The sequence below is a fragment of the Myxocyprinus asiaticus genome, chromosome 32, assembly GCF_019703515.2.
Source record: "Myxocyprinus asiaticus isolate MX2 ecotype Aquarium Trade chromosome 32, UBuf_Myxa_2, whole genome shotgun sequence".
Taxonomy (NCBI): Eukaryota; Metazoa; Chordata; class Actinopteri; order Cypriniformes; family Catostomidae; genus Myxocyprinus; species Myxocyprinus asiaticus.
The window spans coordinates 7,167,223-7,192,831 of NC_059375.1; the positions used below are offsets into that span (position 1 = coordinate 7,167,223).

A 25,609-nucleotide genomic window follows, 5' to 3' on the forward strand; every position below is an offset into this window, starting at 1 on the left:
GGGGCAAAATCTTATTTTGGCTAATATTTACGCACCTAACGCTGATGATCAGGGCTATTTTTATAGATCTCGAAAGGATGTTGCAAGGCGCTTGCACCCCTTCATGATATAATATTGGGAGGAGACTTTAATCTTTTGATGGACTCAGTCCTTTATCATAGTGAAGCAAAAGTGTGCAAGCCCCCTAGAGCAACACTGACGCTTCACATGATGTGTAAAAATCTTGGTCTTACAGATATTTGGAGACTTTTGAACCCATCCGGTAGGGACTATACATTTTTTTCATCAGTCCATAAGATTTATTCTAGAATAGATTTTTTTATATATATAAGTCCCTCATTTCATCTGTTGTTGATTGCTCAATTGAAAACATGTTAGTCTCAGATCACACCCTGGTGAGTTGAGGTGTTGCCGCATACAGAGAAAAACAAATCATATAGTTGCCGCTTTAATGTATCGCTTTTGCAAAATTCTGAATTCCAACAAATGTTAAAGGCTGAAATCAATGTTTATATGGATACCAACTGGTCCTCAGTATCCTCTGTGGGCATGGCTTGGGAGGCATTTAAGGCGGTTCTTAGGGGTCGGATCATACAGTATGTCTCATTCATCAAAAAATCCAAAGCATGAAAACTCGTGGAGTTGGAAGGGAATATTAAAAGTGCCGAGGCAGAGCTGAAGTGCCGAATGTCGTCTGATGGCCTCAGAGAATTGACCCGATTGAAATACAGATATAATACTATTTTTTCATGGAAGGTGGAGTTTTGCCTATTCAGGGCAAGACAGTCATACTTTGAGTCGGGGGACAAGGTAGCAAAACTTCTGGCTAGATATATAAAGCAGAGAGAGTCTTTTTCTACCATTCCCTGCTGGTGGTGAAATTTTTACCTCGGCCATTGATATTAATAATGCTTTTAAAGAGTTCTATCTTGATCTCTATAGCTCCACGTCTTTGTCTACTGATGAAGATATTAGAAATTTTGTGGAACCATTAGACCTCCCTAAACTGACGACCGAGCAACAAAATTATCTTGATTCGGAGATAAACTTGGAGGAGGTTGGCGAGGTAATTAAGGCCTTGCCAACAGGCAAGGCTCCGGGGCCAGATGGCTTTGCCGCTGAATTTTATAGATCTTATGCTGAACTGACTCCACTTTTGTTAGAAGTTTATATGGAATCATTAAAGAATGGAAAGCTTCTGCCAACCATGACACAAGCCCGGATCAGTCTGATTCTTAAAAAAAGACAAAGATCCAAGTGAGTGTAAGAGTTACCGTCCAATTTCCCTGATCCAGCTAGACATAAAAATATTGTCAAAAATTTTGGCTAACCAATTAAGTTATGACATCTCTTATACACATAAATCAGGTGGGGTTTATTCAGGGCCGCAGCTCTTCTGATAACATTAGACATTTCATTAATATTATGTGGTCAGTGGCGAATTATCAGACTCTGGTCACTGCCATCTCACTTGATGCCGAAAAGGTGTTTGATATGGTAGAATGGAGTTATCTTTTTAAGATTTTGGAAATGTACAGGTTTGGGAATACTTTTATTGGATGGATTAAGTTACTTTGTAGAATCAGAATTGACTTTATTGCCAAGTAAGTTTTCACATACAAGGAATTTGCCTTGGTGTTTGATACATACAATAACAATAAACATAGTAAGATAAATAATAAACTATATTTAAGATATAATATATATAGAAAAAGTAAACTGACTGGTTTTAATAAAGGAGCTGTACAGTTGTGCAAAATATGTGCAGTTGTGCAGGGATGTGCAAAATATGTGCAGAATATGAACCATAGAATGTGCAAATGTTCACAGTTGTTCACAGTTCACAGAAAAGATCACAGTTTGAGTATAATAAAAAGTGCAATAGACCTGATAAATGTTCATAAATTGATGCAAGACAGTTGTGGAAACTATGTTAATGTAACATGTAGTGTCTATGGAGGTGGAATAAGAGACAGTGTCAGGGGGTCCTAGGCCAGCTGCAGAGGGGAAGGAACTGTTTCTGTGGCATGAGATTTTGGTCCTAATGGACTGTAGCCTCCTGCCGGCGGGGAGTGTCTCAAAGAGACTGTATCCTGGATGGGAGGGGTCGGCCACAATCTTTTCTGCCCTCCTCAGGGTCCTGGAGGCATACAGGTCCTGGAGAGATGGCAGACTGCAGCCAATCACCTTCTCAGCAGAATGAATGACACGCTGCAGTCTGCTTTTGTCCTTGGCAGTGGCAGCAGCATACCAGATGGTGATGGAGGAGGTGAGGATGGATTCAGTGATGGTGTTGAAGTACACCATCATTGTCTTCAGCACTTTTTTACTTAGAGAGCTGATGTTCAGCTCCCACTTGAGGTCCTGGGAAATGATGGTTCCCAGGAAGCGGAAGGACTCCACAGGGTCAACTGGAGAGTCACACAGGATGATGGGTGTGGATGGGCCTGGGTTCTCTCTGAAATCTACGACCGTCTCCACTGTCTTCACAGCATTGAGCTCCAAGTTGTTCTGACCGCACCAGGTCATCAGATGATCAATCTCCCACCTGTAGGCGGACTCATCCCCACCAGAGATGAGCCCAATGAGGGTGGTGTCATCCGCAAACTTCAGGAGCTTGACAGACTGGTGACTGGAGGTGCAGCTGTTAGTTTACAGGGAGGAAAGTAGAGGGGAAGAACATCCCAGAAGTGCTGATGGTCTGGGAGTCAGAGACATGTTTTCCTAGCCTCACGTGCTGCCTCCTATCAGTCAGGAAGTCTGTGATCCACCTGCATGTGGAGTCAGGCACACTCAGCTGGGAGAGCTTGTCCTGCAGCAGAGCCGGGATGATGGTGTTGAAGGTGGAGCTGAAGTCCACAAACAAGATCCTGGCATAAGTTCCTGAGGAGTCCAGGTGCTGGAGGATGAAGTGGAGGGCCATGTTAACTGCATCGTCTACTGACCTGTTAGCTCTGTAGGCGAACTGCAGGGGGTCCAGGAGAGTATCAGTGATGGCTTTGAGGTGGGACAGCACAAGGCGCTCAAATGACTTCTTTACCACAGAGGTCAGGGCGACAGGTCTGATGTCTTTAAGTCCTGTGGTCCTTGTTTTTTTGGGGATGATGGTGGAGGTCTTGAAGCAGGCTGGCATATGGCATGTCTCCAGTGAGGTGTTAAAGATGTCTGTGAACACTGGAGACAGCTGATCAGCACAGTGCTTCAAGGTGGATGGAGACACAGAGTCTGGCCCGGCTGCTTTGCGGGGGTTCTTTCTCTTGAATAGTCTGTTTATGTCTGTCTCCATGATGAAGGTAAGGAGCTGTGGAGGACGAGGCCACTGCTGTGATGGGGGAGGTGGAGCAGGGCTGGAGCTGATCGATGGTGTCACGGGGGATGGTGTCAGGAATGTCCCATTGTCTTTCAAAGCGACAGTAAAACTCATTCAGGCTGTTGGCCAGGCACAAGTCATTAGTGGAGTGGGGGGCTTTAGGCTTGCAGTTTGTGATCTGTCTGAGTCCTTTCCAGACAGAAGGAGAGTCATTGACTGAGAACTGCTGTTGTAGTTTCTCAGAGTACAGCTGTTTGGCATTTCTCACCGACTTTCTGAACCTGTCTCTGTCCCTACAACTAAACCATTCTTCTTTCTCTAACCTTTGCTGTCTGAGTTTGGCTGTGAACCAGGGTTTGTCATTGTTGTAACTCACTCTGGTGCGTGATGGTACACAGCAGTCCTCACAGAAGCTGATGTATGATGTCACAGTCTCTGTGTACTCATCCAGACTGTTGGTAGCAGTCCTGAATACATCCCATCCTCCATAGCCCCACTGGTCCACTGCTTTGATGTCCTCACAACAGGTTTAGATAGTTTTAATTTCTGCTTGTCTGCAGGAATCAGGTGGACCATGATGGTCAGAGTGACCCAGTGCACGGCGTGATAGGCACTGCTTACTGTAGTGCAACAGTGATCCAGAATGTTCTCCTCTCTTGTCGGGCATTTAATAACTGTCTGTATTTGGGGAGTTCATTAGTGAGATTACCTTTGTTAAAGTCGCCGAGGACAATAACTAAGGAGTCCGAGTTTGTCCGCTCCACACACAGTATCTGATCGGCGGCAATGCGCTGCACATCGGCTTGCGGTGGGACGTAAACACAGACCAGTATGAATGAGAGGAACTCACGGGGGGAGTAAAAGGGTTTACAGCTTATGATAAAAGATTCCAGATCAGGAGAACAGTGCTGTTGGATCACTGTCATATCATTGCACCAGCCACGGTTAGTGTAAAAACAGATTCCTCCACCTTTCGTCTTGCCTGAGAGTTCCGTGTGTTGTTCCGTGTGGCGACATCCGGTAGCGGTGGTACAAACAAATGGATTAATTTCAGATTATTTTACTCTGGATAGGGGCACCTGGCAGGGTTGTCCTCTTTCCACATTATTGTTCTGTCTTGCCCTGGAACCATTAGCAGCTGCGATAAGAAAGGAAAATTATTTTCCAAGGGTGGTGTTGGGAGGTATGGTGCATAAACTTTTGCTTTACTCTGATGATATTTTATTATTCATCTCCAACCCTACTAGATCTATGCTTTGCCTCCACAGAATTATTCATTCCTTTTATAAGTTCTCAGGATACAGTCAATTGGTCTAAATCCGAAGCTTTGACACTGACGGCGACCCATATTTTTTGGGGTTGTGTTAAGATCCAAGAATTTTGGTTGAGGGTTCAGAGGTTTGTGGGTGACGTATTGGACACTCAGTGTTCGGGGGGAGGGGTTTACTGTTTATAATTGATTCTGTATTTTATGTTTTGTTTGTCTGTCTATGAATGGAATCAATAAAAATTGTTAATAACAAAAACAATTTTTTAGTGACCTTTTTATCCTACCGCCCCTGCTGTGGTCTGTGCACACCACTGTAGCTTTATTAACCTTTACTCAATATTTTACAATATTATATACACAAATGTAAATAGGCAGAAGAACCACCTAACTTTGCACACTTTAAGACAGAAGATTTTATAAAAAACAAAAAAAACAAAGAATCATAAAGCTAAGATAACTTTGAATATACAAACTTTGTCCGTTTGCTTTTGATTTAGCCTCATGTAGTTTTTTCTTTGTTGCATTTATATGTTTAACTGTGACATTCAATGTGATATGTAGGCCTGTACACTGTGTTTGACTTGCAGATTAAATTATAAACAATTGCTCTCATCTCATTAAGCCTTCTGAAATGACCCAGCCCTTTAATCTCTAAGACATTATTTGTTATCAAAGTTATACATCTGATAAATCATTGCAATAGTTTGCCATTTTTGTAATACATAAAAGATCTGAAATTCCTGCTATTTAATTCTAACAAGCTCACTTCTTAATACTCTTCATTATAATAAAATACATGACAGCTTTTTGATACTACAATACAAAAGGTGTTTTAGTGATACATCTGAAGGTAAATAATGTCCCTTGCTCTTGTATGACTGTTTTATTTCTTTTTGTCCTGTTTCTTTTTAATTTCATAATTTTCTTTTCATTTTCTAGTGTAGATTATTTAAATACATATAGTAGCAAACTTGTGTTAATGCTCAGTATTATTTTAAATTTTTTTGTAAATTATCTTTAATATGGATATTATAATTACATCTATTACCATGTGATGTGTGTAACTGTGTAACACACATAGTAAAGTGTTTATTTAGACTCTAAACGTAGAACTTAATTTGTTAAAATAAAATTACTGCCCAGCCTTATAAAAATGAATGTTTATTTGAAAAGCCAACCTGCAAAGATCACATAACAATTACAAAATCATTTGCATAAAGATTATGAAAAGCATATACAAAAATACACAATCCAATCTTGCTTATATTAACAAAGAAATATATCTAAAGCCATTCTTAAATAAACTAAAACAAATATACAAACAAAAACTGCACAAATTTAGAGAACCTATTGACAATATTTACATTTGATGTAAAATACATTCTTCACTGGTTTGTGTATAGTTTAGAGAGTTTTGCAAATGCATTTTGTTTGCTGGTGAACAATTTTCTGCCACACTGGGTTAAAAATAAATTAAACTGTAAAGAAAAAGCACAACCCTGATAAATGACAAAGGTGGATAGTATATGACGTAAGAAGTGCAATTTCAGTTTCTGGAACTGAGGCCTAACAGTCCATTTACCAGCACGCAATCATTATATACTGTATATATATCACACCTCCTCGGGTGCAAGCCTAAATGTATAGACCTATGGCACATTATTTGTCCTTGTTTTCAGTGCTTAAGTGATAGATTCATTATGTCCTGAGTGTTAGTACGTTACTCATCAACAAGCTTTCCGTGCACCCGGAAACGGTACAGACAGGTGTACTCCAGATGACCCCAATTAGACAACACTCGCAACTCAATGATCTGAAAACCTCTCATGACCTCTTCCTGGTGGAAGAAAGAGAAACATTAAATACAGGACTAATAATAGTAAACAACATTTCACACTCTAACTGTATTCATGTACTCTCTTGGAAGTTCATCGTATGTTTAATGACAGCATCAGCTTAAAGCGTCACCTCAGAATGTACATTAACTATGGATCTTCTTAACGGAAGTAATGGCCATATTTAGGGCAAAGCACCACAGGCCGCAAGATGACAAAAACACAATCACAATGAAAAGGAAATGAGATCTGTGCTTGTGCGATACTTACAGTGACCGTAAAGGTCTGAAGAGCATCTCCATCTTCTTCATAAACAAACTGACCAAGCAACTGTCCCTCTTCCTGATACTCGTCATCCAGACCCTTTAACAGAACAGAGAGGAAACAAACACAAAACACTTCATTTGAGCCCAAGTTATTTTGCGTTGATTTCTTCAATTTCTTATTCAGTAATCATAATCTTAAAAAGACTGTAAAATTTAATGGAAATTCTTGGGCAAAAGGTTTTGGAACCCTGATAAAGACTTTCATTCTAGGTGTACTTACATATATATTGAATTCTCGAGGAGCACTACTGATACTCCCGGTGGGCGACAGGGATTTTGGAATATGCTCCAGAGAAAAGGCTGTAGGCACGATCATCATCGACAACCTGATCACCAGATAACCCTGTGTGCCTTTAAATGCCCAACAGTTCCCAGGATGCACATCAGGCTGCAAAGAGAGGAAGTGATGGAGTTAAAGAGAACAGTAAAATTAAAGTGGAGGCTTTATAAATGAATTCTGATCAATGCAAGTCAGAAAAGTCAAAGGTTTGCACACCTGTATGACGACACGGGGAGACTGGGAAAAGTACCACAGCGGGAGGCCAAACAGACTCAGCAGTGCAGTTTTGGTTTCGTGGGACACTGTGCAGCGTGTGCCAATAATGCTGCCTCCTACAAATACAAATTACATGTTTTCAGATTCACTGCACCTCAGTATCAGGTAACCTAAACAATTTGAGACAACTCAAATCTAGTTAAAAATAACAAAGGCATGTTTTCCATTAAAACACACAGAAAATGTGTAAATTAGTTGCTACACAAGCAGCAGGTGCAGAATTGGCCTAATGCCACAGCCTTTAGGAAACTTAAAGCATGCACCCAAGAAAACAAGAAAACCGTTTATTCAAGGGTTTTTCCAGAAAGTGGCATTCTGAAACATCAAGTCAACACGAATACCGTTTTCCTTGTGCTATTTATGGAATAAAGACAAACACCAGTTGAAGGGATACCCCGCTATTGCAGCACAATGCCACGACAGGTCACAATGGAAAGTTAAACAAACAAAAACACAGCAGCAATTCTAAAACATCTGGAAATAAAGAGAAGCAACAGAAAACAAAACAAAAAATAGCAAAGTCATCCTCAGATGCTACATTCGTTATTTACGCATCGTAGGAAAATTAGCCGCAAGTATACGGAGATAAAGAGTATGCTGGTAACACACTGCATGAAAACATGAATGCCGCTTGTGTGTCTTAAGCAGCTCTCTCGCAATAAACAGCATTCTGTTGTCCATGTAAACAAGCATGTTGTAATATTCATAATTAGGGATGTCCAATGTATCGGCTGCCGATATTTATCGACCAATTACTGACCAAATTAAAACCATCAGCATATAGCAATAGGTTACATGATGAGGAAAAGCATTCAAAACGTTTTTAAACCAGCAGACTTAGAGTTCTGATACATCGGTATGTTATCCATTTATGCTGCATGATTGAATGAAGATTAAAATCGCAATATGGTCTTAGGTGATTACTAAACCTTAAAAGGCTGTGTTTCTGCATTCTGTGTTTCAGTCAGCGCTGCGTGAGCAAGCGGCGCCCTCTAGTGGTCTGGATGGCATTATCCATTATACCACTATAATACAGAATTTAAAAGGGGATTTTGTTCCATTGGTTTAAACTTTATATTTTTCCATGATGTGGTTGACATTTCCATGGAATTGCCCAACATATGCATAGTATGAATTTGTAATGTTCTATCACAGGGGTCGGGAACCTGTGGCTCTTTTTAAAAAATCAAGTGGCTCGCCAGGTGTCTCACCATTCACCAACACATGAACGTTTAAAACTTTCTAGAGATAATTTTCCAACAGAAAGTGTGGGTGCAATTGCAAAGCTTGAAGTCAATGACACTGTTCTGATTGCTCCTTGCTCCTGGTGAACAATGTTTGAAATGAACACCCGCCAAATGCGGATTTTTCATGCACAGTGGCGGGTAAATTTGCTGATTTACCAGACACTGTTGGGGGCGACCCACTTCTCGGAGTGATATATGACAAGAAATTAAACACAAAGATGTGTGTTTGATGACACGTGATTATATTTTGAAGAAAAGACGAAAGAAAAGCTGCCGATGTAAGTCTGATTTGATATATGTGCGCAGTGAGCTCTGCTTGAATGCAATGAAAGCGCTTCTCCAAGACATGAACATTCATAGAGTTCTGGGCCTCATTTCCCAGTAACTATTGATTTTAGCTGTTAAGAGTATTTTCTACGAGCGATTTTATGAATGTTCGTTATTTTTTTTGCGCGCACCCAGGGTGTGAAATAGCACCCGCCAACACGCAAAATGTGACGAGACTCAATCCAGTTCGTGAGCTTCTTGTCCAAATGTATTTCATGCGCGGGTAATTTTGTTAATTTACCCACAACAGGCGGCCGACATGTAAGACGTCTGAGTGACACATGATAAGAAATGCTGTTAGTCAAAAAGACACAAGCTTGAAGAAACATACTTTATTATATTTTTAAGAAGAGACAAAAAACTAAAAAAAGTCAATGCGCGTCTGATTCGCTGTTTGTTCAGAGGCGTGCAACGGGACCCTGTCTCATGGAGCAAGCGCATGTAAAGAGTTATCACTCCTTTTTCTCTGTTTCATTCAACTGAAAACTATTTGGAAGAATAATATAATCTATGAGAATGCTGCAAATGATCTCCAATCATCTCGTGAGGTACTGTGAGTTTCGCTTTATTTCCACAGAGCAGTTCGCTCTTACACATTGTGAACGCAACTCTGCAGGTCCAGTAATATATACAGGTATCTTTATATTAATGAAACAAAGACGAAAGTGATTAAATCAAAGTAATACATGACACGTTCACCTTGAACCTAAAATTGAGTTTTATTTTCTTTAGGCAGCATTAACTGTATTACCAAAATGCAATACAAACACATTTGATAAGAACACATTTGGCAGCATTTTTTGGGAATACAGGGGAATTTATTAGGCTTCTTTATTATGATGATTATTATAATTATCTTTACATTTATAATTTGTATGCTATTAGTAATTTTTCACCTGGTGTCGTTGACGGATACTTGCGTGATGGCAAATGGGGCCGGAGACGGTAAATGTTTGGATTTGAGGTGGTTATAAGATTTTTTTAATCACTTCGTTATTTTAACTGCTTTTTTCGTTTCGTTTAAAGTGCAATTTGAATTTAGAAATGTCTTACATTTTTCGTGTTTCAATAAATACATTTTTTAAAGCAAAATCAATAAAGCAAAAATATTCACCGACCTTGGGGGTTGACCATATAATTGGATATCGCGATATTTTAAATGCAATTATCATTCAAATATTTTTTACATATCGCCCAGCCCAAAAGGGAAGTTACATTTTTCATGAACAATTGTAAAATGAAGTAATGGAGACCCGCACAAACACGTGTACTTAATTCCATATTGCAACTTGTTACTTATTAATTTTTGCATATTTGTTTGTTTTTGAGTAGTCTATGGGCAATATAAACATTTTATTTTATTGAAAAACGTTGTTTTTGAAAATAGTAAATTATTCGTTTGTGGTATGTCTCTCGAAAAAATGCATCAACAAAAAATTAAAAAATTGGCTCCTTAGTGAAAAAAGTTCCCGATCCCTGTTCTATCATATACAGTACATGCACTGATGAGCCAAAACATTATGACCACCTGCCTAATATGCTGTTGGTCCTCCGTGTGCCAGCAAAACAGCACCGACCCACCAAGGCATGGACTCTACAAGACCCCTGTGGTATCTGATACCAGGACATTAGCAGCAGATCCTTCAAGTCCTGTAAGTTGCAAGTTGGAGCCACCATGGATCGGACTTATTGGTAAAGCACATCCCTCAGATGCTCAATCGGACTGAGATCTGGGGAATTTGGAGGCAAGGGCAACACCTAGAACTCTTCATCATGTTCCTCAAACCATTCCCAAACAATGTGTGCAGTCTGGCAGGGTGCATTATCCTGCTGAAAGAGGCCACTACCAGCAGGGAATACCATTGTTGCAGACCAGATACACCCCTTCATGGCAATGTTTAGGTAGGTGGCACGTGTCAAATTGACATCCACAAGAATGGCCGGACCCAGTTTTTCCAAGATAAACATTGCCCAGAGCATCACATTCCCTCCACCGCCTTGTCGTCTTCAAGTGCATCTTGGTGCCATCATTTCCCCCGGTAAACGGAGCACACGTACACTGCTGTCCACATGATGTAAAAGAAAATGGGACTATCAGACCAGGCGACTTTCTTCATCTGCTCCAAGATCCAGTTCCGATGCTCGCGTGCCCATTGTAGGTGCTGTCGACGGTGGACAGGTCATCATGGGCACTCTGACCGGTCTGCAGCTATGCAGCAGTGTGCGATGCACTGTGTGTTTTGACACATTCCTTCCGTAACTATCATTAAAATGTTCTGAGACTTGTGCCACAGTAGACCTTCTGATGGTTTGAACCAGATGGGATAGCCTTAGTTGCCCTTGCGCATCGATGAGCCTTGGGCACCCAACATTCTGTCGCCATTTTGTGGTTTGACCCTCCATAGACCACTGTCGGTAGGTACTCATCACTGCTGACCAGAAGCACCCCACAACCCTTGCCGTATAAGAGTTGCTCTTACCCAGTCGTCTGGCCATAACAATTTGGCCCTTGTCAAAGTTGCGCAGGTTTTTACTCCTGCCCATTTCTCCTGCATTCAACACATTGACTACAAGAACTGATTGTTCGCTTACCATCTAATCTAACCAGACCATGACATGTGGCCTTGTTAGAAGATGATAAATATTATTCGCTCCACCTGAGTGGTGATAATGTTTTGGCTCATCAATGTACATGTGAAATGTGAGTTCTGTTTTTTTTTTTAAATGCAAAAACAGAAGTGCAAAATTTACCGAAGTGCAAAAAAGTACAAAATAACTTTTTTCATATCAATCATGTTATCATATTTAGTAATTTGTTTTATTTATCTTTCATTGTGGCTCACTTTTACATTTTATATTAAAAACCAAAATTCCAGGGTCATGTGACAATGCAAGAAGCAGACATGTGAGCGACGAGCTCTGCGCACTTGACTAAATTTTTTATTATTTTCATGTTATAATCTGGTGAAATTTGATACACCCAGTTACACATATGCTCTGAGGCAAAACATGGCAAATAAGTCAAAATCCTCAGACTCTGGAGACATTAAAAGACACTTACGTGTTCAGGATGAAAGCCCCGACAGGCCTACAGACCGGGGACTTGATTTGGATGGCGCGGCGGGAGAGGAGATCCAGCATCAGTTGTCCAACATGTCGGTGATGTTGACGAAGGTCCTTGCTGACTTGGAGGATCTCGCTGTAATTCGCCGTAATTGATCGACATTGGAAATGAAATTCTCTGAGATAGTTACAAGAGTGACTGATGTTGAGAGACGAATCGATTTTCTGGAATCTTCGGAGAGGGAATTAACCGCTAATCCGCCCGCGACCAAAGTTGATTTGGAACATCTCCTTGAAAAGCGTGAAGATCTTGAGAATAGAAGCTGCAGGAATAATGTTCGAATTGTTGGAATTCCTGAGCATGAGGAGGTTAGAGATATGGTGAAATTCCTAGACAAGCTTTTCCCGAGTCCGCTCGACATAACAGGCCACAAGCTGGAAATCGAGCGAGCTCACAGAGTCCCTGCTCCGAGATCTGCTGAGGGAGATAGGCCCCGATCGATTCTGGACAGATTTATGAGATCATCCGATAAAGATCTTGTGTTGCGCCAGGCGAGGAGCAAAGGGAAGCTTTCTTGGAAGAACCATAATATTTTCTTGTTCCCGGACTTTGCGAGTTCGACAAGAAAGAAACGCGATCGGTTCAAGGAATGTAAGAAACTCTTACACCAGCGAAAGATTACTTTTGCTCTGATGTTTCCAGCCAAACTGAGAATAGAAACGAAGGTTGGTTGCAAAGTATTTACATGTCCCAATCAGGCAATGTCTTTTATTGAATCAATGGGTGAGTAAACTGCGTTGGCTCCGCCGAGCAGCTGGAGCCTGTTTTATGAATAACACTTTTCCTTAAGAAACGTTTGCATTGATGAAAAATTACTTTTGCACTGAAGTTCCCAGCCAGTTTGAGAGTGGACAGTACGGATGACCGCGAAATATCTACATCCTGCTCACACAAAGGATGTCTTTTACGGATTTTTACAGAAGTTGACGGATTGTGTAAGTCATGGTATATACGTTTATGCGGCCTCCGAGTGAATTGACCCGACCATCCGGGGAACCGGGATGCCGGTTTTGTTTATTTTTGTGTTGGCTCCACCTAGCGGCTGGAGCTTGTTCTATTGAATAACACTCCTTTGGAACAGCTGTGGATTAATCTGTTCGTTCTTCATGCTTATTCCTCCTGCTGGCTGAAGTTTGTTTTGAGTATTTTTACGGGATATTGGAATGATTACGTCATCCGTTGAACTCATAACAGCTGGCTCACTGAACATTCGTTTGTCTGTCCGAGGAATCTGAACGGTTTTATATCAACTGGAATTTGTTTTGTGGAAGACCATACCTTTGAGACTGTTCTGTAAATGAATCTACACATCCTTTGTGTTCATTCTTCCTATTTGCTGGGGTTTATTTTACAAAGTATTTTCTGTTATGTATTTGTGAGGCAAAATTGAGCAATCCGATGGCAAAGTTATCGTGGGCTCTCGTGGGCGTTCATGGACCTTTTGAGTTTAGAGGGATTGTCGCCGGTTGGCGCTTTCGTGCACGGGGTTAATGCGCACGTTTTTTTTTTCTTTTTTCTGTTTGTTTTGTTCGGGGGGAAGTTCGGGGTTTGATTGTTTCACTAATGGGGAATGTGGTCTGTATAATTTTGTTTTTGACAATTTATTTTTCTACTATATCAAAATGTCAAATGTTAATATGAGTGTACTATCTGTCTCCACATGGAATATAAATGGGTTGGGACACCCCATAAAAAGAAGGACGCATCATAACGCTGATGAACAGGGCTTTTTTATAGATCTTGAAGGGATGTTGCAAACCGCTGGCACTCCTTATGATATAATATTGGGAGGAGACTTTAATCTTTTGATGGACTCAGTCCTTGATCATAGTGAAGCAAAAGTGTGTAAATCCCCTAGAGCAACATTTAAGCTTCAAAGGATGTGTAAAAATCTTGGTCTTACAGATATTTGGAGACTTTTGAACCCATCTGGTAGGGACTATGCATTTTTTTCATCAGTCCATAAGATTTATTCTAGAATAGATTTTTTTTTATATCCAAATCCCTCATTTCATCTGTTGTTGATTGCTCAATTGGAAATATCTTAGTCTCAGATCATGCCTTGGTGAGTTTAGAGGTGTTGCCATATACAGAGAAAAAGAAATCCTATAGTTGGCACCTTAATGTGTCACTTGTGCAAAACCCTGATTTCCAACAAATGTTAAAGTCTGAAATCAATGTTTATATGGAGACCAACTGGTCCTCAGTATCCTCTGTGGGCGTGGCTTCAGAGGCACTTAAGGCGGTTCTTAGGGGTCGGATCATACAGTATGCCTCATTCACCAAAAAATCCAAAGCACAAGAGTTGGAAGGAAAGTGGAGTTTTGGTTATTCAGGGCAAGACAGGCATACTTTGAGTCAGGGGACAAAGCAGGGAAGCTTTTGGCTAGATATATAAAGCAGAGTGAGTCTCTTTCTATTATTACCTCAGTGAAATCTGCTGGTGGTGAAATTTTTACCTCAGCCATTGACATTAATAATGCTTTTAAAGAATTCCATCCTGATCTTTATAGTTCCACGTCTTCGTCTACTGATGAAGATATTAGAAACTTTATGGAACCATTAGATCTTCCTAAACTGACGATTGAGCAAAAAAAAAAAAAACGCTCTTGATTCTGAGACAACCTTGGAGGAGCTTGACGAGGTAATTAAGTCCCTACCTACTGGCAAGGCTCCGGGGCCAGATGGTTTTGCTGCAGAATTTTTTAGATCCTATGCTACAGAACTGGCTCCACTTTTGTTAGAAGTTTATACTGAATCATTAAAGGGAAAGCTTCCTCCAACCATGACACAAGCCCGGATCAGTCTGATTCTTAAAAAGGACAAAGATCCAAGCGAGTGTAAAAGTTACCGTCCAATCTCCCTGATCCAACTAGATGTAAAAATATTGTCCAAAATTTTGGCTAACCGATTAAGTAAGGTTATGACATCTCTTATACATACAGATCAGGTGGGATTTATTTGGGGCCATAGCTCTTCTGATAACATTAGGCGTTTCATCAATATCACGTGGTCAGTAGCGAATGATCAATCTCCGGTCGCTGCCATCTCACTTGACGCCGAAAAGGTGTTTGATATGGTAGAATGGGATTATCTTTTTAAGATTTTGGAAATGTATGGGTTCGGGAGTACATTTATTGGTTGGATTAAGTTACTTTATAGACACCCTGTAGCAGCGGTACAAACAAATGGATTAATTGCAGATTATTTTACTCTGAATAGGGGCACTTGGCAGGGCTGCCCTCTTTCCCCTTTATTGTTTTGTCTTGCCCTGGAACCATTAGCAGCCACGATAAGGGGGGTGGATGATTTTCTAGGGGTGGTGGCGGGAGGTGTGGCACATAAGCTTCTGCTTTACACAGATGATATTTTATTATTTGTCTCTGAACCTACTAGATCTATGCCTTGCCTCCACAGAATTATTCATTCCTTTTCGAAGTTCTCAGGATATAAAGTCAATTGGTCTAAATCCGAAGCTTTTGATCTGACAGCTTACTGTCCAGTAATGGCTTTTCAGCCGGGCACCTTCCAATGGCCCAAACAGGGCATTAAGTAATTGGGGATTTTATTCCCAGCAAATTTGTTTGATTTAGTTAGTGTTAATTTTGACCCTTTATTAAAAAGATTTTCGAGCGACGTGGGCAGGTGGGCTTCATTACATTTATCTATGATTGGGAAGGTTGATGTTATCAAAATGTATTGTATTCCAAAATTTAACTACCTGCTACAATCTCTCCCTGTAGATGTCCCCCTCTCTTATTTCAAGCAATTTGACAGCATAGCGAAGTCCTTCATTTGGAATGGTAAACGTCCCAGATTGCATTTTAATAAGTTATATGGGCCGATTGACAAAGGAGGGCTAGGCCTACACAAGTGGACTCAAGATGGCGCCGAGTATGGCTGCTGCGTTGCGAGCTCCGACACAACATAGCAACGTTTGTTTGTTTTGTTTACAATTCTTATGTTTTTTGTCTTGGATGTTGTCTGCCTTATTGTCTACGACAGACAAACACTTTTGGACATTGGTTCAGCGATCTCACACCGAAAACCGGACTTCACATTCCTCAATGCCGACCCGCTGTTTACAAACACGCAAGCGGAGCCCTTTGTCTGGGCAGCACGGCCGCGGAAACGCAGGAGGAAAAGGGGAAACAGAGCCGGCGTTCTCATCAGAGTAAGACGCCGCGCAAATAGACCCCCGCTACCCACTATTCTACTGGCAAATGTTCAGTCTCTGGATAACAAGCTCTGCGAGCTGAAAGCGCGGATCTCTTTCCAACGAGAGACGAGGGACTGCTGCATTATCTGCCTTACGGAAACTTGGATGTCTGCGGAGATTCCAGACTCAGCCATTGAACCCGCGGGGTTCTCCATGCTCCGAGCGGACAGAGCGAAAGACCTCTCAGGTAAAACTAGAGGAGGTGGTGTATGTTTTATGATCAACAAATCCTGGTGTGATCAGAGGAACATACATTCCATCAAGTCTTTCTGTTCTCCTGATCTGGAATTTCTTATGCTTCTGTGTCGACCATTCTGGCTACCGAGGGAATTCACAGCGGTCATTATCACAGCTGTGTACATTCCCCCACAAGCCGACACAGACCGGGCACTCAAGGAACTGTATGGGAGTATAAGTGAGCAGGAAACCGCGCACCCTGAGGCCGTGTTCATTGTGACCGGGGACTTTAATAAAGCCAGTTTAAAATCAGTCGCACCAAAATATCACCAGCACATTAGTTTCAACACACGAGGGGACCGGGTTTTGGACCATTGCTACTCTCCGTTCCGGGATGGCTACAAATCCCTCCCCCGCCCACCATTTGGCAAATCGGACCACTCTTCCATTCTGCTTCTGCCCGCTTACAGGCAGAAATTGAAACAGGAAGCACCCACACTCAGAACGATCCAGTGCTGGTCGGACCAATCAGACTCTACGCTACAAGACTGTTTTGATCGCACGGACTGGGAGATGTTCCGGTCCGCCTCTGATGACGACATCGAGCTTTACGCTGATAGCGTAATGTGTTTCATCAGAACGTGTGTAGAGGAAGTGATTCCGACCAGAACTGTGCGAATCTATCCGAATCAGAAGCCGTGGATCAATAGCGATGTTCACGCGGCACTTAATGTGCGGACCTCCGCTTTTAATTCCGGGAACGCGGAGGAGCATAAACAAGCCAGTTATGCCCTCCGAAAAACTATCAAAACAGCAAAACGCCAGTACAGGAGCAAGATTGAAGGACAGTTTAACACCACCAAATCTAGAAGCATGTGGCAGGGAATTAACATCATCACGGACTTTAAAGGGAATAAAAACTCCGCCATGAACACCGCTGCCGCTCTACCGGATGAGCTAAATACTTTTTATGCTCGTTTCGAGGGAAATAACTCCACCCTCGCGGAGAGAGCTCTCGCGGCTGAAGCTACAGAGGTTAGTTCACTCTCCGTCTCTGTAGCGGATGTAACACGATCCTTCCGACGGGTGAATATCCGCAAAGCCGCGGGTCCAGACGGCATTCCGGGCCGCGTCATCAGAGTGTGCGCAAACCAGCTGGCTGGTGTTTTTATGGACATTTTCAACCTTTCCCTCTCTTTGTCTGTAGTCCCCACATGCTTTAAAACATCCACCATAGTGCCTGTTCCAAAACAATCAAAAACAACTTGTTTAAATGACTGGCGTCCTGTTGCTCTGACCCCCATCATCAGCAAATGTTTTGAGAGACTAATCAGAGATTACATCTGCTCTGTATTACCACTCTCTCTTGACCCGCTGCAGTTTGCATACCGCAACAACCGCTCCACTGATGATGCCATTGCATCTACAATACACACTGCTCTCTCCCACCTGGAAAAAAAGAACACTTATGTGAGAATGTTGTTTGTAGACTACAGTTCAGCATTCAACACCATAGTGCCCTCCAAGCTATATGAGAAACTCCGGGCTCTGGGCTTAAACAGCTCGCTGTGCAGCTGGATCCTGGACTTCCTGTCAAGCAGACGCCAGGTGGTTAGAATAGGCAGCAACATCTCCTCATCACTGACCCTCAACACTGGAGCCCCGCAGGGCTGTGTTCTCAGCCCACTACTGTATTCCCTGTACACACATGACTGTGTGGCAACACATAACTCCAATGCCATCATTAAGTTTGCTGATGACACGACGGTGGTAGGTCTGATCACTGACAATGATGAAACAGCCTACAGAGAGGAGGTGCACACTCTGACACACTGGTGTCAGGAGCACAACCTCTCCCTCAACGTCAGTAAGACAAAGGAGCTTGTGGTGGACTTCAGAAGAAAAGACAGAGAACACAGTCCAATCACCATCAATGGAGCACCAGTGGAGAGAGTCAGCAGCTTCAAGTTCCTGGGTGTCCACATCACTGAGGAACTCACATGGTCCGTCCACACTGAAGTCGTTGTGAAGAAGGCTCATCAGCGCCTCTTCTTCCTGAGACGGCTGAGGAAGTTTGGAATGAACCGCCACATCCTCACACGGTTCTACACCTGCACTGTGGAGAGCATCCTGACTGGCTGTATCTCCACCTGGTACGGCAATAGCACCGCCCACAACCGCAAAGCACTGCAAAGGGTGGTGCGAACTGCCAAACACATCATCGGAGGTGAGCTTCCCTCCCTCCAGGAAATATATACAAGGCGGTGTGTGAAAAAAGCTCGGAGGATCATCAGAGACTCCAGCCACCCGAGCCATGGGCTGTTCTCACTGCTACCATCAGGTAGGCGGTATCGCAGCATCAGGACCCGCACCAGCCGACTCCATGACAGCTTCTTCCCCCAAGCAATCAGACTTCTGAACTCTTGATCTCCCACGATCAAAATACATCAGCCCTGCACTTTATTACTCTTATATCTCACACCGGACTGTCATAAATTATATTACTGTTATTATATTATGTCTCTCTTAACAACTGACTATCAACCGACAGCCTGAATGTCAATACAGTACAATACTGTACATTCTATATATATATATATATATATATATATATACACACACACACACTTTTTTATATATTTTAATTTTTTAATTTTTATTGAATAATGTGTATCTATATAGTATCTATATAGTATAAAACAAAAAAACAAAAACAGCATATTGTATACTGTACAGTGTATGTTATTATTTGTATATTGTTGAGTGTAATTATGTGTATAACAGATGTTTAAATTGTGTTGTGTTAATTTGATGTTTTAAGTTGTGTAATTATGTATAACAGATGTTTAAATTGTGTTGTGTTAATTTGATGTTTTAAGTTGAGTGTAATTATGTATGACAGATGTTTAAATTGTGTTGTGTTAATTTGATGTTATTGTAAATTGGTATATGTCTCATCACTGTCACGACTGCTATGTTGATCGGAACTGCACCCAAGAATTTCACACACCATTGCACTTGTGTATATGGCTGTGTGACAATAAAGTGATTTGATTTGATTTGATTGATTTGATTTTGTTTTATTACTATGCGTTCAGTCTCAGACATTTGGCTCATTGGTCACTTCCACCTGAGAGAGCCCCTCCATGGTTCGTTATTGAACAGGCAGTTCTTCCCTATTTCGCCACTATAAAGCATCTCTATCAAACTAATCGGAAAAGTTAAGTTACACCCCGTTATTTCACATTTACACTCGGTATGGACTAAAGTGTCCAGATTGTTTAAATTGGACACTTATTTAAATGTTGCCTCGAGTATATGGCAGAACCCAAGATTACGTATTGGCAAGTCCCCTTTCTGCTGGCCAGAGTGGATTGTGAGGGGGGTTGCTATACTCGGTGACCTATATGAAAGTGGAGTGTTGAGATCATTTGAAAACTTGGTCCAACATTTTGGGATCCTCAGACTTCAGTTTTATAGATATTTACAAATTGCGCCACCTGCTTTGTACTATATTTGGGAGTAGCACACACCCCCCTACGGAGGCAGATGCTTTGGGTGAGGTGATTGTGGCTTTTGGAAAAGGTCATGAGGCATCAGTGTACTACTCCCTGTTAATTGAGTATGGGGGACGGAGCCTTAACTTCTATTAAGAGATTATGGGAGAAAGATTTGAATTTGGTATTGGAGAATGGAGTGTGGACTAAGATTCTGAAAAATGTCAAGTCTGTATCTAGAGATGCAAGGGTTTACCTTTAGTTCAAGATTTTACATAGATTCTACTGGACCCCCTCTAGACTGTATAGGCTTGGTCTTAAAGACACACCTACCTGCTGGCGATGCCAATCGGAGGATGGAGATATAACCCATGTTTTTTGGGGGTGCGTTGAGATCCAGGGGTTTTGGTTGAGAGTTCAGAGTTTTGTATGTGATGTCTTGGGCACTTGGGTTTCATTTTGCCCCAGACTCTGTATTTTGGGAGATGGGGCAGAAATTAATGCGGAGAATAAACATGTGGAGGATTGGGTCCTAACCTGTGTTATGGTTGAAGTCGGTTGGAGCACCCCCGTTTCAGGAGTGGTGCTCGGAGATGGGGAGAGTGGCGGTCTTAGAGGAGGGGTCTTATAAAAGACTGGGGAATCCGGATCTGTTTGTGGGAAAATGGGGTGGATATTTAGCATTCTTGGAGGGTTCTCGGGTGGAACAGTGGAGAGAGAGGGGAAATTGTCAGTGTGGGTGATTTTATATTTGTATATATATGTATTTTTTATTATTATTATTTTTCTCTTTTTTCCTTTTTTAGTTGTTTGGTTTTTGTTTTTGTATTCTTTTATATGTGTTCATCTAAGACCACAGGGATATTTGTTGAGGTTTGGGGTGGGGGAGGAGGAGGGGTGGTAGTGGGTGTTAAAAATTGATTTTGTGTATTTATAATTATGTTTTGTTTTCCTGTGTTTTAATAAATAAAAATGTTAATCATAAAAAAATAAAAAATATTTTTTTTCCAAAGAACAAAAGAGAACAAAGTGTTGAATATATCATAAATATTCACCATCGGCCAGCCCTATTTTAATATACATCAAAAATAAATTAATCCACAATGGAGGGGTTGATTTATGCAATGCTGTTAAAGACGTCAATTGCACACACTCCCGATCTCTGTACTGTACATTCCTACAGCTAAATAAACGATATTTTTAAATCACATTTCATCAACAGAGCAAATGTCAGTACTATACCTCCAGCTTCCATTGCATAATCCACCAGACCAGTGCGGTCTTCAGAGAAGCGTTTAAGAGTATTGTTCACAATCAACTGTATATCCTGTAAGAAAGAATCAGAAGTATTAAAAGCTAACGGGGGCACAACTATACTGGGTTTTTAGCAATAAGCCACTTCAGTCCGTGCATTAGTTATTTTACCACAATGTGAAGTGTTGTCCAACACCTGTGGTAAAATTATTCTAACACACAGACACAAGAGGCTTATTGCTTTTATAAAACGGCAGCAACAGCAATTTGATAGAATAGTTTATTCTTATTCTTATTATTGGTGTCCCAGTAATACAGTTCTTTAACCCCAAGTATAGAATGTACACAATGTCACAGGTGTGCAATGATAGTAATCTTAAAACAGCTTTCAACACCCAATCCAATTAGAATTTTCACACTGAACTATGTTTAATTATTATCAGCATTTTCTTTACGACAGAAAGGTACTCAGAGCTTACTTCCTCAGTGAGGCCCGTCTCCCCAGTGGCTTGTCGTATAGTTTGCGTGATTGTCTCTTTAGAAGGTGACTGGCCCTCCTCTATATGAAGGGACTGGTTACCCAGAATGCTGCGCTCCAGGACTATGAGTGAAGCCTGCAGTTCTGTGGTGCTCACAAACTGATCAGAGACCCACTGCAAGAAAGACTGAGGAAGCTCAGCTGCCTGGTCACTGCCATAAAACATAGACCTTACTTCCTTCTCCACCTGCTCAGACACCTGCAAAAGAGAAGATCCAGCAGTTACGACCTGACTTAACTGCTCAAACTGTGAAAAACTCTGTTCTAAAGGTTTTGATAAGTCATAAGTAATTGCAAAAAGTTTTTATGATCAAGATCATGAAAAGATTTAGCTTTCATAATCATTGCCTCTAGTCTCAGCCGGTTCACAAGCAACTTTCGAAGCTGCAATAATCACAGGATTTGTCAAAGTTTGTCAGGTTAGTGACATTCTCTTTTTTCTCATTCTCTGTATTTTTTCTGTAGATTCTGTAGTTCACATTGAATCCACAATGCCCATGAGCAAAGATGACACTATGCACCAGAAGAGCAACTACCATTTTTCCATCTAAACCGTAATAATACCTGCTGAGATGGAAAAAGAGCACTTACCGAGCTCTGGAGAGAGTCCAGCTGCTCACATCTGTCTCTGCACCCCATCAGCCCCTGCACATCATCTCTGATGTGTGCCAATGCCTCCTCCAGCCTCCTCACCTCTGCCAGCAGAAGTTCACTGGTAGAGGTGCCCTCCGACTCCTCACTGGAGACAAAAATAGCAATGATTTGTTTTCAAAAACTACTGATTGAAAAAATGACAATGGGTCATTAAGCTATTTCAAGTTATTTTTAAGTTATTAAATTGAGTTTAATTGCATGCAGATATATAAATTGTAGTGTACTATAGGTTCAGTTTGAATAATTTAGATTTGCTTTCGTGTCTTTTCTATAGTCTCCTGATTATTTTAGTGTTGTACTGCACCCAGAGCCACTGAGAACAGCGTGAACCGTGCGGCAAAAATAGGCTCAATGCCATAACTATCCACTCACTGCCGCATCTGGGATGTCACCTCGCGACTCATGCTTGCAGTGGGAACGGTGTAATCTGTTAATATGGGTGCCAAAACAAAAATGCGCCACTCACAGATGATGTGTGAACCCGGCTTTACCTTGGCCATTTGTAGAAGCAGGCATGATTCAATTTGAATGAACATAGTTGAAGTCAGAACTTTACATACACCTTAGCCAAATACATTTAAACACAGTTTTTCACAATTCCTGACATTTAATCGTAGAAAACATTACCTGTCTTAGGTAAGTTGGATTGCTATTTTAAGAATGTGAAATGTCAGAATAATAGTAAAGAGAATTATTTATTTAGCTTTTATTTATTTCATCACATTCAGAGTGGGTCAGAAGTTTACATATACTTTGTTATTATTTGGTATCATTGCCTCAAGGGTCATTATGGCCAAACAGTAACATTTTTGCTTCATCAGACCAGAGGACATTTCTCCAAAAAGTAAGATCTTTGTCCCCATGTGCACTTGCAAACTGTAGTCTGGCTTTTTTATGGTGATTTTGGAGCAGTGGCTTCTTCCTTGCTGAGCAGCCTTTCAGGTTATGTCGATATATGACTTGTTTTACTGTGGATACAGATACTTGTCTACCTGTTTCCTCCAGCATCTTCACAAGGTCCTTTGCTGTTGTTCTGGGATTGATTTGCACTTTTTGCACCCAACTATGTTAATCTCTAGGAGACAGAATGCGTCTCCTTCCTGAGCAGTGTGATGGCTGCGTGGTCCCATGGTGTTTATACTTACGTACTATTGTTTGTACAGATGAACGTGGTACCTTCAGGTGTTTGGAAATTGCTCCCAAGAATGAACCAGACTTGTGGATGTCTACAATTTGTTTTCTTTGGTTTTGGCTGATTCTCCCATGATGTCAAGCAAAGAGGCACTGAGTTTGAAGGTAGGCCTTAAAATACATCCACAGGTACACCTCTAATTCAGTACACCTCCTATCAGAAGCTAATTGGCTATTTGCCTAAAGGCTTTTTTCCAAGCTGCTTAAAAGGCACAGTTAACTTAGTGTATGTAAACTTCAGACCCACTTGAACTGTGATACAGTCAATTAAAAGTTAAACAATCTGTCTGTAAACAATTGTAGGAAAATTACTCATGTCATGCACGAAGTAGATGTCCTTAAGGACTTGCCAAAACTATAGTTTACTAATATTAAATCTGTGGAGTGGTTAAAAATTAGTTTTAATGACTTCAACCTAAGTGTATGTAAACATCTGACTTCAACTGAATGCTGCAACCAAATATCCATACTTCCATACTATACAGTATGCCAAAAAAGGTATGCCAATGGAGTATGTCCGAATCCACAGTATTCATGAAGCAGTAAGCGAGAAGTACCCGGATGACCTATGCTGCATCTGAAACCGTGTACTGTCACAGTATGTACTGTATTTGATGAAGGACACACATATCTGCCAGCAAAACAGTATGTTCTTTTAGGTATGCATGCAAGTAGTATGAATATATTTCAGACATACTTCATCCGTGTACATGGCATTGTCTCGTGACCCGAATATATGATGTAAGAACAACAACAACCGCGAAAAAACTATACACTCTTGTTTTGTTAAACAAGCACCATTTAAGCACAGGGAACAATTATCTTGGTATAAATAGCACTTACACTGGCTCGTGATTCACCGCCATTCATTTAAATCCAGCGTTTTGAACGTGACATCGCTGAGGGATTATGGATCGTAAAATGTCCAATCAATCCGCACTTCAGATTCTCACCAGAAATAGTAGTTCATCCGGGTGCTTCATGAATACTGTGGATTCGGATATACTGCTCCATTGGCATACTGTTTTGGCATACTATATAGTAGGGAAGTATGGCTATTCGGACACAGCACTACTATTTCCGGTGAAATTCTGAAGTGCGGATTGACTGGACACTTGACGATCCCATAATCCCTCAGGAGCTGAGGCAACATCACGTTCAAAACGCTGGATTTAAAAGAACGGTGGTGAATCGCGAGTCGGAAGGCTCTTCTCAACTAAGTGCTTGTGGAGGTGAGGCCGTGGTCGAGCGCCTGTCTGGGGAGAGAGAAAGCGGTAAGGACATCCACCTACTAATTACGGTTTCAGTGTGCACAGTGAGATTCGGGGGAGATAAAAGACGGCCCAGTCCACAGAGAGGAGTGAGAGCAAGCGAGCTGCACGGAGTGTTCCAGAGTGTGCTTTGTATTGCTGAAAAGCATTAATTTGAGTGTGCCCACTGAAAAGTGGAATATATATATATATATATATATATATATATATATATATAGAGAGAGAGAGAGAGAGAGAGAGAGAGAGAGACTGTGAATTTGTGGGAAATAAAGCCCTTTTGAGTTGGATCTCGCCATCTCCCGCTTCCTCCCTTGTTGCGAAAATGAAGAACTTTGTTACACTGGTGCCGAAACCCAGGAAAAAGGAGGAAGGTACACTGCTATGGAGTAATCTTCACCACCAGAGGAAGTCTTCCGATCCCTTTGCCAGCATCCACCAGGCCCTCATGGATCTGCGGGCGGAGCAGCAACAGCGCTGAGGCGCTCCTTCGAGGTCAAGAGGAGGACCGATGGGAGTTGCAGAGCTTGGTGCCTCAGGAGGGGGAGCATGCTGCGACCCCGACAGCAGCAAACCTCCATGTGTTGTTCGTGAAGATGGGGGTGCAAGATGATCTGGAGGCCTTTCTGGAGCTCTTCGAGTGCATTGGCTGCGGGCACAATGGGCAGTCCACCTCTTACCGCTGCTGAATGGGGAGGCCCAACAGCTCCTGGTCGACAACCTCCTGAGGTACCCCGAGCTGAAGAAAGCCATTCTGTAGCAGGTCGGCTGCAGTCCAGAGGAGCACCACCAGCAGTTCCGATCCTTGATGCTGAG

General features: G+C 41.7%; 1 protein-coding gene across 1 annotated transcript in view; it reads right to left on the minus strand.

The window, feature by feature from the left end:
• Positions 1-5,752: 5,752 nt before the first annotated feature.
• The window catches only part of LOC127422913 (SUN domain-containing protein 1-like), a 137,625-nt gene continuing 117,768 nt past the window's right edge, over positions 5,753-25,609 (minus strand). Inside the window, exons 11-17 of the mRNA XM_051666760.1 lie at positions 22,272-22,419; positions 21,622-21,879; positions 21,131-21,215; positions 7,238-7,353; positions 6,962-7,129; positions 6,686-6,778; positions 5,753-6,417 (exon numbers count right to left, since the gene is read on the minus strand). Of these exons, the coding sequence (XP_051522720.1) occupies positions 6,301-6,417; positions 6,686-6,778; positions 6,962-7,129; positions 7,238-7,353; positions 21,131-21,215; positions 21,622-21,879; positions 22,272-22,419 (985 nt within the window). The 3' untranslated portion in view covers positions 5,753-6,300. The remainder of the gene's footprint in view (positions 6,418-6,685; positions 6,779-6,961; positions 7,130-7,237; positions 7,354-21,130; positions 21,216-21,621; positions 21,880-22,271; positions 22,420-25,609) is intronic.